The sequence below is a fragment of the Coregonus clupeaformis genome, chromosome 34 (assembly GCF_020615455.1).
Source record: "Coregonus clupeaformis isolate EN_2021a chromosome 34, ASM2061545v1, whole genome shotgun sequence".
Lineage (NCBI taxonomy): Eukaryota > Metazoa > Chordata > Actinopteri > Salmoniformes > Salmonidae > Coregonus > Coregonus clupeaformis.
Genome location: NC_059225.1, coordinates 40,564,039 through 40,579,251, shown reverse-complemented (window position 1 = coordinate 40,579,251; position 15,213 = coordinate 40,564,039). Strand labels below are relative to the sequence as shown.

The following is a 15,213-nucleotide window of genomic DNA, read 5'->3' as shown; positions in this document are numbered from 1 at the left end:
CAGAATAATATTAGCGAGAATGATTTATTTTAGCTTTTATTTCTTTAATCACATTCCCAGTGGGTCAGAAGTTTACATACAGTGAGGGAAAAAAGTATTTGATCCCCTGCTGATTTTGTGTTTGCCCACTGACAAAGAAATGATCAGTCTATAATTTTAATGGTAGGTTTATTTGAACAGTGAGAGACAGAATAACAACAAAAAAATCCAGAAAAACGCATGTCAAGAATGTAATAAATTGATTTCCATTTTAATGAGGGAAATAAGTATTTGACCCCTCTGCAAAACATACTTATTACTCTTTTTTCCCGTAACTTATACTTGGTGGCAAAACCCATGTTGGCAATCACAGAGGTCAGATGTTTCTTGTACTTGGCCACCAGGTTTGCACACATCTCAGGAGGGATTTTGTTCCACTCCTCTTTGCAGATCTTCTCCAAGTCATTAAGGTTTCGAGGCTGACGTTTGGCAACTCAAACCTTTAGCTCCCTCCACAGATTTTCTATGGGATTAAGGTCTAGAGACTGGCTAGGTCACTCCAGGACATTAATGTGCTTCTTCTTGAGCCACTCCTTTGTTGCCTTGGCCGTGTGTTTTGGGTCATTGTCATGCTGGAATACCCATCCACGACCCATTTTCAATGCCCTGGCTGAGGAAGGAGGTTCTCACCCAAGATTTGAAGTTGCCCTACCCCTTAGCAGAAAAACACCCCCAAAGCATAATGTTTCCACCTTCATGTTTGACGGTGGGGATGGTGTTCTTGGGGTCATAGGCAGCATTCCTCCTCCAAACACTGTGAGTTGAGTTGATGCCAAAGAGCTCGATTTTGGAATCATCTGACCACAACACTTTCACCCAGTTCTCCTCTGAATCATTCAGATGTTCATTGGCAAACTTCAGACGGCCCTGTATATGTGCTTTCTTGAGCAGGGGGACCTTGCGTGCACTGCAGGATTTCAGTCCTTCACGACGTAGTGTGTTACCAATTGTTTTCTTGGTGACTATGGTCCCAGCTGCCTTGAGATCATTGACAAGATCCTCCCGTGTAGTTCTAGGCTGATTCCTCACCGTTCTCATGATCATTGCAACTCCACGAGGTGAGATCTTGCATGGAGCCCCAGACCGAGGGAGAATGACAGTTATTTTGTGTTTCTTCCATTTGCGAATAATCGCACCAACTGTTGTCATCTTCTCACCAAGCTGCTTGGCGATGGTCTTGTAGCCCATTCCAGCCTTGTGTAGGTCTACAATCTTGTCCCTGACATCCTTGGAGAGCTCTTTGGTCTTGGCCATGGTGGAGAGTTTGGAATCTGATTGATTGATTACTTCTGTGGACAGGTGTCTTTTATACAGGTAACAAGCTGAGATTAGGAGCTTGTTACCTGTATCCTAATCTCAGCTCTTTACCTGTATAAAAGACACCTGGGAGCCAGAAATCTTTCTGATTGAGAGGGTGTCAAATACTTATTTCCCTCATTAAAATGCAAATCAATTTATAAAAATATTGACATGCGTTTTTCTGGATTTTTTGTTTTGTTATTCTGTCTCTCACTGTTCAAATAAACCTACCATTAAAATTATAGACCGATCATTTCTTTGTCAGTGGGCAAATGTACAAAATCAGCAGGGGATCAAATACTTTTTTCCCTCACTGTACACTCAATTAGTATTTGGTAGCATTGCCTTTAAATTGTTTAACTTGTGTCAAACGTTTCGGGTAGCCTTCCACAAGCTTCCCACAGTAAGTTAGGTGAATTTTGGCCCATTCCTCCTGACAGAACTGGTGTAACTGAGTCAGGTTTATAGGCTTCCTTGCTCGCATATGCTTTTTCAGTTCTGCCCACACATTTTCTATTGGATTGAGGTCAGGGCTTTGTGATGGCCACTCCAATACCTTGACTTTGTTGTCCTTAAGCCATTTTGCCACAACTTTGGAAGTATGCTTGGGGTCATTGTCCATTTGGAAGACCCATTTGCGACCAAGCTTTAACTTCCTGACTGATGTCTTGAGATGTTGCTTCAATATATCCACATCATTTTCCTTCCTCATTATGCCATCAATTTTGTGAAGTGCACCAGTCCCTCCTGCAGCAAAGCACCCCCACAGCATGATGCTGCCACCCCCGTGCTTCACGGTTGGGATGGTGTTCTTCGGCTTGCAAGCGTCCCCCTTTTCCCTCCAAACATAATGATAGTCATTATGGCCAAACAGTTCAATTTTTCTTTCATCAGACCAGACGACATTTCTCCAAAAAGTACGATCTTTGTCCCCATGTGCAGTTGCAACCCGTAGTCTGGCTTTTTTATGGCGGTTTTGGAGCAGTGGCTTCTTCCTTGCTGAGCGGCCTTTCAGGTAATGTCGATATAGGACTCGTTTTACTGTGAATATAGATACTTTTCTACCTGTTTCCTCCGGCATCTTCACAAGGTCCTTTGCTGTTGTTCTGGGATTGATTTGCACTTTTCCCACCAAAGTATGTTCATCTCTAGGAGACAGAACGCGTCTCCTTCCTGAGCGGTATGACGGCTGCGTGGTCCCATGGTGTTTATACTTGTGTACTATTGTTTGTACAGATGAACGTGGTACCTTCAAGGATGAACCAGACTTGTGGAGGTCTTGGCTGATTTCTTTTGATTTTCCCATGATGTCAAGCAAAGAAGCACTGAGTTTGAAGGTAGGCCTTGAAATACATCCACAGGTACACCTCCAATTGACTCAAATGATGTCAATTAGCCTATCAGAATCTTCTAATGCCATGACATCATTTTCTGGAATTGTCCAAGCTGTTTAAAGGCACAGTCAACTTAATGTATGTAAACTTCTGACCCATTGGAATTGTGATACAGTGAATTATAAGTGAAATAATCTGTCTGTAAACAATTGTTGGAAATATTACTTGTGTCATGCACAAAGTAGATGTCCTAACCGACTTGCCAAAACTATAGTTTGTTAACAAGAAATGTGTGTAGTGGTTGAAAAACAAGTTTTAATGACTCCAACCTACGTGTATGTAAACTTCCGACTTCAACTGTATACTATAATTGTACTATTGTACAAGTCAATGGGTGGAGAATCACAAAAAGATTGTAACATAATAAATGTACTTTAAAATTAACACAAATATTAAAAATATGAACGTATAAGGTATATAACAGTACAATAAAATGTATTTGTTATGAAGACAAAGCATTCTTTAGCCCATCAGAGATGACCACACTGTAACATTTACAGTAACAGCCAACAATGTAAACAGGGGAACAAATACAATGAAAGAGATCACTATCAACCTGTGGAGGAATGGGATGGTCTCGCTGTCTGACAGTCAACTTGACCTCAGCACTCTTGGCAAACAGTGTTAACGTGAGTGTCAGTATCACTGTGATAATACATGGCAGTGGGGAAATATTAAACTTGATGAGTCTTGTATGAAGCAATATTTCACGGTTATTATCCTTGTGATGAGTAGCCTGATTTTACAAACATACACAATTATTGATTGCATGTATACTGTGGATTACATAATGATATGCATGATCAAAGTCTTTGGGTTTGAGTTCAATTGAAAACCCCACAATTTATTCATTTGTAATACTTGAAATAACAATAAGAATGTAGGAGTTGATTTTGAACATTCAGTCCATGTTACTTGGAAGTGTATTTACAATATCCTTTGGCAGTCCATTGAGTTTGACTGGGGCAGTAAACAGAGAGATATTGTTGTGTGTTCTATAAAAAGCCACCTGAAAGCAGCCCTGATTACCTTAATGAGCTTAAGGTCTTAGAAGTGTGTGAGTTTTACTTTGCTTTGATGTGCCATATGTGCATACTGTGGAGTTCACTAAAAGACTATCTAATCCTTTCAGCTGCTCGTCCTCTACAAGGTACACAGGGATGTTGTTCCATAGGTCAAGCTGCACTATGTTGACGTTATGCAAAGGGAATCAACAGAAAAACATGAAAATGGATATGCGGACATGCCATTGTAGTCTATCTATGATAGGCGAGAAAATGGGACATTTGAAATGGATTTGTCCAATGGATTTGTGGATTTGTGGATTTGTAGCTGTTATGTGTTGGTTGATGTATTTTTTGTAAGGATAAAGAACCTGCCAGACTCAACAACTCTGTCGGGGATTGGAGACATTTGAAAATGACAGCTGCAGCTGGTGGCTAAGGACCTTGGCTATTATTTTCTTTCATTTGTGGAGGTTTCTTTCCTTCCGTCTTTGTGGGAGTTTCACCAAGATCTTGTTCACTAAGGATATAAACATCAATTGAGCAGCTGCAATGGGATGTTCCCCATCTAAAGGTAACAATTTTGGGGCTAATGGCACCTTTAGGAGGGGCAGGACATTATTACCAGAGGGCAAAGAGAGCACAGGGGAGTCCCAGTCTGATGATGGAGGGAGTGGAGGCTCCTCCGGAACAGGAGACATTGATGGAGAGACTTGGGAGAGGAGAGATGGGGAAAGGGGACTGGCTGGGCAGACCCACTCTGTTCAGAAGGAAGCACCTTCAACCCCACAGAAAAAGAGACCCTCCCTGACCGTGTTGGTTCCAGAGGGGGTCATCCTGGATAAAAAAGTGGGGACTCAAGAGACAGATAACACAGGGCAACATGGAAAAGAGAAACAAGGAGATAAGCAAGAAAAGGGTGGACGAAAGCCAAAGAAAAATGTCAAAGGAGTCAAACCAACTAAAAAGAAAGAGAAGGAGAAAAAAGCTCCCCTTGTGGAGCAGAAAGTTGACTTTCCGGAACCTTTAGTGAAAGCCCACCAGGCTGCTTATGCCTTTTTAAACCCAAGCATTAGCAAATATGAGATTCTACTGGGGTTACTGGACCAGGCAACCCAAACCCAGGTGTCTGTGCAGCCAATGGTGACCTTCATGGCTATGCGCTACGAGGAAATCAACCGAGGGCTGGAGGAAATGGCAGACCAGGGTGAAAGGCTTCTGAAGGACAATGGGGAGCATCTAGCCTGGCCAAGCCCAATGAAAAACCTATCCAGTTCTCCCCCTCTCAAATCTGGTTCCATCAATGCTGAGCCTCCACCAGATCTCTTGCAGCAGCTACTTCAGTATACCACTCAAAGGATGCGAAATGTGGGCCAGTCTGTGGGCGACATTGGGGACTCTGCCTTGGAGGACGCAGCTGAGTACTTTACCTCTGTCTCTGAGCTGCTGGAGGAGAAATTAAAAGCCAAGCATGCGGCGGAGACAAGACTGATGCAGTTGCTGACTCGTATTGAGGCTGCCTCACTTCGTAAGCCCGGACCAGAGGACTCTGCATTGTTCAGTGAGGACAGTGGAATTGGAGCTGAAAGCGAGTCACTAGCTGGGTCTGAAAGACGACTCCGCCGTGAAAGCTGTGAGTCCACTGGGTCCAACCGAACCACTCCTTACAGTCCTATTGGCAGCAATACTAGCCCAGTCCAGCAAGGGGCACCAAGGCAAAAGTTTGTTAAAAAAATGAGCCCCAGCAACTCCCTAAACTCCATAGACTCGGTGTGCACCATAATGGGTAAAGGATCTGCCTCCTTAGACAATGGTGAGGAGGAGGATGATGATGATGAGGGGGAAGAAGAGGGTGAAGGCGGCAGGAAGCGATCTAATGCCTCACTATCTGATCCTAACCAGCAACCTTGTCGCCTGGCACCCAAGCGCATAGAAAACCCTCAAAATGTGGAAATGACCCTGAAAATGAAAGATTCCATAAGTGGTCGGATTCGATTTGTTCCCTCACAACGTGACAGTGCCAAAACTAAACCAACAGACAGCCCCAAGACCAGGTGCCAGTGGACAGAGCAGGGGGAGCGATCACCAAAAAGGCCCCAACGAGCAGCCTCTGTACGGAGGGCAATTAAAAAGACCCCTGTTCCTAAAGAGCACCGTTCACAATCTGCAGAATCCCTTCGCAGCAAAGGTGAAGATCCAACACTGATTGAACTAGAGAGGACACAGAGGGATCTGAGTCAGAGATTAGAGAGGATGAGCAACGGCAGGATGGAGGGAAATACCAAGACAGGTCTCAGTAAACAGAAGCCAGGAGATGCTGCGAAGTCCCCAGCATCCAATCGTCTATGCCCGACCCTGCAGAAGAACAACAACAATCTTCCAATCCAGGACAAGGCAGGGCTTACGAAGCATCACTCCAGGGAACAGAGGGCAGGCAAGGACATTGAGGAGGAAAATAAAAAGAAAGACAAGAAAACCATCAAGGGGCCACTGAAAGCCACCCCACCTCCTAGCCCTACATTGGGGCCATTGAAAGCCACCCCACCTCCAAGCCCTCCATTGTCACATCGTCCATCCTCAGGACTGTACCGGGGGAGGAATTCTGTCAAAAGGCTGATTGATACCTTCAGCCAGGGGGTGTTAGAGCCCAACCAAGAAGCATCCAAAGTGTTGGGGCCTCTCAAAGGGGTTCGAAAGTGTGGTGTCCCTGTTATGCCTGGAGTAGGTGACATTGAAGCCATACTGAGCTGTGGGGTCAGCAGTTGTAGGACAGATGACTTGGACCTAGAAAGTCTGCCACCCCCTCCTCTTGAAGTCTTATTGGACAATTCCTTTGAAGGTGCACAGAGCCTCACAGTTAGCGACGTAGATGATGGGGTTGCAAGTAGAGGTCGATCCCCTATTCCCAAGAGGGCTACGGCATCTCAGAAGATGCGTGCCTCCATGCATTCTGTGTCAGTCCTACCCAGCAGAGGCAACCTGCCCCAGGGCTCTAGCAGCATGTCTCCTGCCCGGACTGTACGGCGTGATATCTCTGCTAGTTCCAGGGTTAGCCACCATGAGCCTCAGCTGGAGGTAGACCCTGAGATAGAGGAGGCGGCCACTCTCTACAAGCAAGCTAGAAAAATCATCCACTTGCGGCATTCCTCAGAGTCTCCAATTGAGAAAGGTCAGGCTGTGCCCAGAAGGCCCTCTCCCAATCGAGCAGCATCGGGAGGGAGACAGGGAGATAACAGTCCCTCTGAGACAGTGCCTCCCACTTCAACAGTCAGTAGCCAACCACCTGCCACCCCGCCTGTATCTAGAACCCGAATGCTGCCTTCCACGCCTTCAACCCCAAGCGGCTTGCATCGACGGCTACCCAGTCCCACCACCTTCAGAAAGCAGCCTATGCCTCCATCCTCAAACAGCCCTTCGGTCATTTGCAAACTTCCCACCCCACCACCGCTTCAGAGAAGACTTCCAAGCCCACCTGCCTCAAGACAAGTATTGACCCCAAACTCCAGCTCTTCTGGCTCCACACATTCTTTCAAGGCACCCTCACCACCAGCGTCCCCAAGGGTACAAAGATGGAGACGGGAGAACAGCAGCAAGGACTCCAGCCCAGGGGCCTCAGTTATCTCTCAGTTTATCAGTAACGCTCGCTCTGTTTTCTGCCCGGCCTCGTCCTCACTGTTTGAGGCCCAGCCTTGCCCCGTACCCCGCCCCCCCCAGGCTTGGGCCTCCACCAGTGGTAGTGTTGTCCCGCGATCCTGGGGAGATCGTGGTAGGCTCCCTATGTCTGTGCAAGGGCCCAAGCTTTTCATCCGACGCAGCCACTCAGACAGGAGGCCCAGTCTAACCCTGCCGTCCAGGGCACCCATCGTCTCATTTGCAGAGACTTGTGGGAGTGAACCAGCCATCAGCACACAAGGGTGAGTGTCAATGTTTCCCTCTCTCGAAATCTCTCTTTCAAAACGCAAGATAATGCTGATTAATTGTCTTGCAAATGAAAGATATGCCCGTGATTAAGGATGTTGCAATGTGTATTTGTTTTACTCAAAGCAGGGAAAAGCCTCTTGTCACTATATTTCTAGTCAGCACTCCCTCTCCACTGTAGCACAGTATAGGATCACAAAAAGGGAAACAATATGAACCAAGAAAATTGACTGTTTTCATAATGTGATTATCATCCTGTTAATAATAATTTGCATATATTTGTCCTGTTACAAACAAGTGTGTAATGGAAATGTGTTTCTTGCATATCCCAACTCCCCCTGAGACACCCACAGGGAGTGGGGTCACGGTCACCATTGTCCAGCAACCCCTGGAGCAATTGGGGTTAAGTTCCTTGCTCGGCACAGCAACAGAGTTTTTACCTTGTCTCCGGGATTCAAACCAGCGAATTTTCCGGTTACTGGCCCAACGCTCTAACCTTGAGGCTACCTGTTTTAGTAAATTCTATGAACAAAAGCAAAACATCTGAATCACTTATCTCTCTATGTGAAAGTAGTCAGAAAATACTGTACAGTACATGTATGGTCACTTTTTTGCTCCACCATATACAACTTTCTTCATTTATTTCACAATGGAGACAACTGACGTGTCAGTGCTCTATGAATGAGTACAACTTTTATTACAAATCACAAATATATAAATGCTTGACCTCTGAAGTTAAAGTGGCACTCCAGTCTCCTTTTCACCTCATTTAACACCTGATTTACTTCACAAAAGGCAATGTAGGTGGGGTGGCTTTCAACGGCCCCTTGGTGGTTTTCTTGTCTTTCTTTTTATTTTCCTCCTCAATGTCCTTGCCTGCCTTCTGTTCCCCGGAGTGACGCTTCATAAGCCCTGCCTTGTCCTGGATTGGAAGAGTGTTGTTGTTCTTCTGCAGGGTGGGGCGTAGATGATTGGATGCTGGGGACTTCGCAGCATCTCCCGGGTTCTGTTTAGTGAGACCTGTCTTGGTATTTCCCCTTTTCAGGGTCATTTCCACATTTTGAGGGTTCTCTATGCGCATGGGTGCCAGGCGACAAGGTTGCTGGTTAGGATCAGATAGTGAGGAGTTAGATCGTTTGTGCCACCTTCTCCCTCTTCTTCCCCCTCATCATCATCATCCTCTTCCTCCTCACAATCGTCTAAGTAGGCAGTTCCTTTACCCATTATGGGGCACACCAAGTCTATGGAGTTTAGGGAGTTGCTGGGGCTCACTTTCTTAATAAACATTTGCCTTGTTGCCCCTTACTGGACTGGGCTAGCATTGCTGCCAATAGAACTGTAAGGAGTGGTTCGGTGGGACCCAGTGGACTCACAGCTTTCACGACGGAGTCGTCTTTCAATTCTCTATTGCTCCGCTGTTGTTCCTCAAGCAAGGGGGTAGGATACTATGGATACCATCCGATTAGATGTTGAAAGTTCAAGTGAGACATCACAGCACAGTTGAAAAATATATGGCGCGTGGAAATCAAAAGGGGGTGGTCTATGATAGATAGGTGGGATGGGCTGAGAGTAGCAGAGGGCTGGGTTTAAAAAGCTCATGAATCCAAAATATTATGTGTGTATATATATAAAAAAAACTATTCCTTTGTTATTTAACTGTGTAAAAAAAGTACCATGTACAGCATGTAAAATGTATGTAAAATGTGTGTAAAATATACACTACCAATAAAAAGTTTGGACACAACTACTCATTCAAGGGTATTTCTTTATTTTTACTATTTTCTACATTGTAGAATAATAATGAAGACATCAAAACTATGAAATAACACATGTGGAATCATGTAGTAACCAAAAAAGTGTTAAACAAATCAAAATATGTTTTATATTTGAGATTCTTCAAATAGCCACCCTTTGCCTTGATGACAGCTTTGCACACTCTTGGCATTCTCTCAACCAGCTTCATGAGGTAGTCACCTGGAATGCATTTCAATTAACAGGTGTGCCTTCTTAAAAGTTAATTTGTGGAATTTATTTCCTTCTTAAGCCAATCAGTTGTGTTGTGACAAGGTGGGGGGGGGGGTTGGTTCCAACCACCATGTCTTTGTGAGACGTGGTGTGGGTGAACAGATGATCTCTGCATGTGTATTTCCCACCGTAAAGCATGGAGGAGGAGGTGTTATGGTGTGGGGGTGCTTTGCTGGTGACACTGTCTGTGATTTATTTAGAATTCAAGGCACACTTAACCAGCATGGCTACCACAGCATTCTGCAGTGATACGGCATCCCATCTGGTTTGGGCTTAGTGGGACTATCATTTGTTTTTCAACAGGACAATGACCCAACACACCTCCAGGCTGTGTAAGGGCTATTTTACCAAGAAGGACAGTGATGGAGTGCTGCATCAGATGACCTGGCCTCCACAATCCTCCGACCTCAACCAAATTGAGATGGTTTGGGATGAGTCGGACCGCAGAGTGAAGGAAAAGCAGCCAACAAGTTCTCAGCATATGTGGGAACTCCTTCAAGACTGTTGGAAAAGCATTCCACGTGAAGCTGGTTGAGTGAATGTCAAGAGTGTGCAAAGCTGTCATCAAGGCAAAGGGTGGCTATTTGAAGAATCTCAAATATATTTTGATTTGTTTAACCCTTTTTTAGTTACTACATGATTCCATATGTGTTATTTCATAGTTCTGATGTCTTCACTATTATTCTACAATGTAGAAAATAGTAAAAAATAGAGAAAAACCCTTTAATGAGTAGGTGTTCTAAAACTTTTGACCGGTAGTGTATATGTAACAAAAAACCTGTAAAAACTAAAATGTAAAAACCAAGTTGCTTTTGTCCTTCAAAGAGAGTGGTGGATGGGCCAACAAAATGAAATAATAAAAGGGGGGAGGCCGATGACATTACAAATTCTGATCAGACCAAGTCCCTGAATGCCCTACTCCTTGAAGTTTGCAGTTGTGTCTAAAAAACACTATTTTGCTCAAAACATGTTTGTTTACCCTTTAGTGTGTGTACTTTACTGTATACTTGGGATATCACTTTTCAACAGGAAAAGTTCAAAAATCACTGAAGGACGTCTTTAAGTTATCTTATTGTGTTGCATGTTAAAGAAGTTAAAAGATTTCCACTTCAGATTTTCACCATCATTTTATCTCATACCTGAAGTTGAAAATAAGTTTAGAGGAAGTATTTAATCACCGCAATGGTGTTTCAAAGTGCAGCCTTGACTCTTTTTGTGAATTCAGTCTGATTCAGACAATAATATTAGAGGGCTAATTTAATGAATTAACACACTATGAAAACATAATTATTTAATTTGCTTGAAGCCTACTGGTTTCGTTGAGCTATGAGAGGAAATTTTTCTTGAAGATTATACATAACCATTATTGTCACTTGAGTTCAATGACCAATATGGGCGACAAAATCACAAGACACTAGAAAACTACTTCTGGTCACCTAAGTCCTCAACTATTGGAGAATCAAAACATTGTAAAAACAAGCCCCTAAGTGCAGTGTTTTTAGTAAGGCTTGAAGGAGTAAAAAAAAAATGTAATGCTACTTATACTGACAGAAAATTGGTCCTGTGCGACAAAAACACAAAGACACACAACAAAAGGTCTGTAGTTTCCCAGTCTTACATAGAAAATGGCTAAAGTGTGTAACTTCAAATGCTGCAAAACAAGTTTGTTTGGATTTTGCTCATTTAGTGCCAACAAATTGACCAGCTTCGTATCGACTGCCTTGAAAGATAAAGACAGAGGGTGAGAGGGGAGGGTGAAATAAGGTCAAGGAGAGGAGAGAGGGGAGCTTTGTATTAAAAATGGAAGAGCCGTAAAGAGATTACAGCAGATACAAAACTGACGCTAAATATAAAATAGCATTACAAAATAATTAAAGTACCCTGACAGTGCCATTTTTAATTACAATGTAATTTATACTGTATTTCTGTGTTTTTTATTCTGATCTTGCCACTGTGAAATCATAACACTGGGTTTTTGTGTGCTGTCTATTTGTCTCATCCATGCAGACTATAGTAGCACTGTTCCTGATCTGAGCTAGGCAAAACTAGCTAATCACTTCTGCATTACCTCTCTATGACTCACGGTAGCTTGTTTTAGCCGGTGAGAACTGGTTGCTGACCCACCTGTCCCATTTCTCTAATCCTCAAACCACTACTTCGCTTTACTCCCATAGGCTGGAGGACGAGCCAAGCAGAGATGACGAGTCGTGGGACAGCCAATCAGATTTCAGAGGGAATATCCACTCTGCTTCGTACCCAGACCTGTGCATCGTGGGTCAGGGCCTTACATTGTGAATAAGGGGCTGGTTGGTAGAAGACCAAGTCAGATTATGGATAAGACAGAGGATTTAAGACTTTTTTACACTGGGAAGAGAGGAAGTGCTAATTCAAGAAAGCTTCTTTACCGGGTGGTACCACTACCCACTCCTCCCTTTTTATTTTCTTCAGAGACGTTTTTCTATTACGTAATTTTTTTCTTCGATGTGGTTTGTTTGTTTGTGTGTGCGTACGTGCGTGTGTATGTGTATGTGCATGACAAATACAAATAAAATGTATATAAACACACAGGCACACAAACACTTTTATGTTTACATTACAATGAATTTACCAATTTGCTCCACATACAGTACACTTAATAAATATTGTGATAAAACAATCATAACGTACAATACCTTCCAGACATACAGTACATGGTCACTGAAAGATACATGTTTTGCCTTTGATACAGATTTAAAAAAAACATGGAATAAGACAATTTAATTTGCACTTAAGGATGGTGTGCATAATTTACATACATTTGGTTGTTATTAACTACGAGTGTGATTATCCAACAAAATTACAATGAATGAAATTAGGAATATCAAATATAAAATATGTGAAATCATAGCCACCTATTTGAGATTTCTTTATTTTCGGTTGGGAAAATGTTTTATAAACTCTCTTTTTGACTGATATTTTCATTAACAAATGTTGATCTCCATATTTCCTGTTTCGGTTTGTCAATGTATTTCTGATGTTTTTTTACCGTCATGTTTCCAAAACAAATGTGCATACATGCACAACTTTGACTTTGGACTCAAATCAATACTATAGGCTGGAATTCAAACCCATACCGTAATGCAATTCATTTTCACAGAAAATATCAACTTGTTATTGATTTTCCCAGAACATTTCATTCACATTCACATATTCAGAATACAATTGTTTGGCAGATTTCTTACTTAGCTATCATGCTAATTTTAACTGGGACTATTGTTTTTAACCCTAAAAGAGGCCCAATAAAATTAGGCAGAGGCTGTGGATCTGTATATGTAACCACCCTGTCCCGTCCCCCTGGATACCTTTTCCCTAGAGCTGAAGATCCGAATCACGTTTTGTGCATGTGTTTCTATACCGCAAACATTTGTAACTGTCAATTATTAATAATAATTCTTCAAGTTTTACCGTTGACACGTCCATGCAGCATCGGCATGCCAAACATTTGATCTCAATCAGTTTTATGGGGATATGCATTTATACTGAACAAAAATATAAACGCAACATGTAAAGTGTTGGTCCCATGTTTCATGAGCTGAAATAAAGGATCCCAGAACTTTGCCATATGCACAAAAGCTTATTTCTCTCAGATTTTGTGCACAAATTTGTTTACATCGCTGTTAGTGAGCATTTCTCCTTTGCCAAAATAATCCATCCACCTGACAGGTGTGGCATATCAAGAAGCTGATTCAAAAGCATGATCATTACACAGGTGCACCTTGTGCTGGGGGACAATAAAGGCCAAGCAACACAATGCCATAGATGTCTCAACAGCTCAGGGAGCGTACAATTGGCATGCTGACTGCAGGAATGTCCACCAGAGCTGTTGCCAGAGAATTTAATGTTAATTTCTCTACCATAAGCATTGTTTTAGAAAATGTGGCAGTACGTCCAACCGGCCTCACAACCGCAAACCACGTGTAACCACACCAGCCCAGGACCTCCACATCCGGCTTCTTCACCTGCGAGATCGTCTGACACCAGCCACCTGGACAGCTGATGAAACAGTGGGTTTGCACAACCGAAGAATTTCTGCACAAACTGTCAGACACCGTCTCAGGGAAGCTCATCTGCGTGCTCGTTGTCCTCACCAGGGTCTTATAATACAATTTGATTTGATTTGATTTGATGTTGTGTTTATGTACAGTGAGGGAAAAAATTTATTTGATCCCCTGCTGATTTTGTACGTTTGCCCACTGACAACGAAATGATCAGTCAGTCTATAATTTGAATGGTAGGTTTATTTGAACAGTGAGAGATTAATAATAATAATCACACCAACTGTTGTCACCTTCTCACCAAGCTGATTGGCGATGGTCTTGTAGCCAATTCCAGCCTTTTGTAGGTCTACAATCTTGTTCTTGACATCCTTGGAGAGCTCTTTGGTCTTGGCAATGGTGGAGAGTTTGGAATCTGATTTATTGATTGCTTCTGTGGACAGGTGTCTTTTATACAGGTAACAAACTGAGATTAGGAGCACTCCCTTTAAGAGTGTTCTCCAAATCTCAGCTCGTTACCTGTATAAAAGACACCTGGGAGCCAGAAATCTTTCTGATTGAGAGGGGGTCAAAGACTTATTTCCCTCATTAAAATGCAAATCAATTTCTAACATTTTTGACATGCGTTTTTCTTGATTTTTTTGTTGTTATTCTGTCTCTCACGGTTCTAAAAATCCCACTATTAAAATTATAGACTGATCATGTCTTTGTCAGTGGGCAAACGTACAAAATCAGCAGGGGATCAAATACTTTTTTCCCTCACTGTACATAATTTTTCATTATATACATTTGAAATCGGAAGTTTACACCTTAGCCAAATACATTTAAACTCAGTTTTTCACAATTCCTGACGTTTAATCCTAGTAAAAATTCCCTGTCTTAGGTCAGTTAGGATCACCACTTTATTTTAAGAATGTGAAATGTTAGAACAATAGTAGAGAGAATTATTTATTTCAGCTTTTATTTATTTCATCACATTCCCAGTGGGTCAGACATTTACATATACTCAATTTGTATTTGATTGCTTTGCCTTTAAATTGTTTAACTTGGGTCAAATGTTTTGGGTAGCCTTCCCAAGCTTCCCACAATAAGTTGGGTACATTTTGGCCCATTCCTCCTGACAGAGCTGCTGTAACTGAGTCAGGTTTGTAGGCCTCCTTGCTCACACACGCTTTTTCAGTTCTGCCCACAAATGTTCTATAGGATTGAGGTCAGGGCTTTGTGATGGCCACTCCAATACCTTTACTTTGTTGTTCTTAAGCTATTTTGCCACAACTTTGGAAGTATACTTGGAGTCATTGTCCATTTGGAAGACCCATTTGCGACCAAGCTTTAACTTCCTGACTGATGTCTTGAGATGTTGCTTCAATATATCCTCATAATTTTCCTTCCTCATGATGCCATCTATTTTGTGAAGTGCACCAGTCCCTCCTGCAGCAAAGCACCCCCACAGCATGATGCTGCCACCCCCGTGCTTCACGGTTGGGATGTTGTTCTTCG

At 42.8% G+C, this 15,213-nt stretch overlaps 1 protein-coding gene across 1 annotated transcript; it reads left to right on the top strand.

The window, feature by feature from the left end:
• Window positions 1-3,874: 3,874 nt before the first annotated feature.
• Window positions 3,875-13,298, top strand: LOC121539660 (photoreceptor cilium actin regulator-like). The gene is made up of 2 exons (XM_041848328.2): window positions 3,875-7,650; window positions 11,854-13,298. Exons 1-2 carry the CDS (start codon window positions 4,289-4,291, stop codon window positions 11,972-11,974), a joined length of 3,483 nt encoding a protein of 1,160 aa, XP_041704262.2. The 5' UTR covers window positions 3,875-4,288; the 3' UTR covers window positions 11,975-13,298.
• The last annotated feature ends 1,915 nt before the right edge of the window (window positions 13,299-15,213 follow it).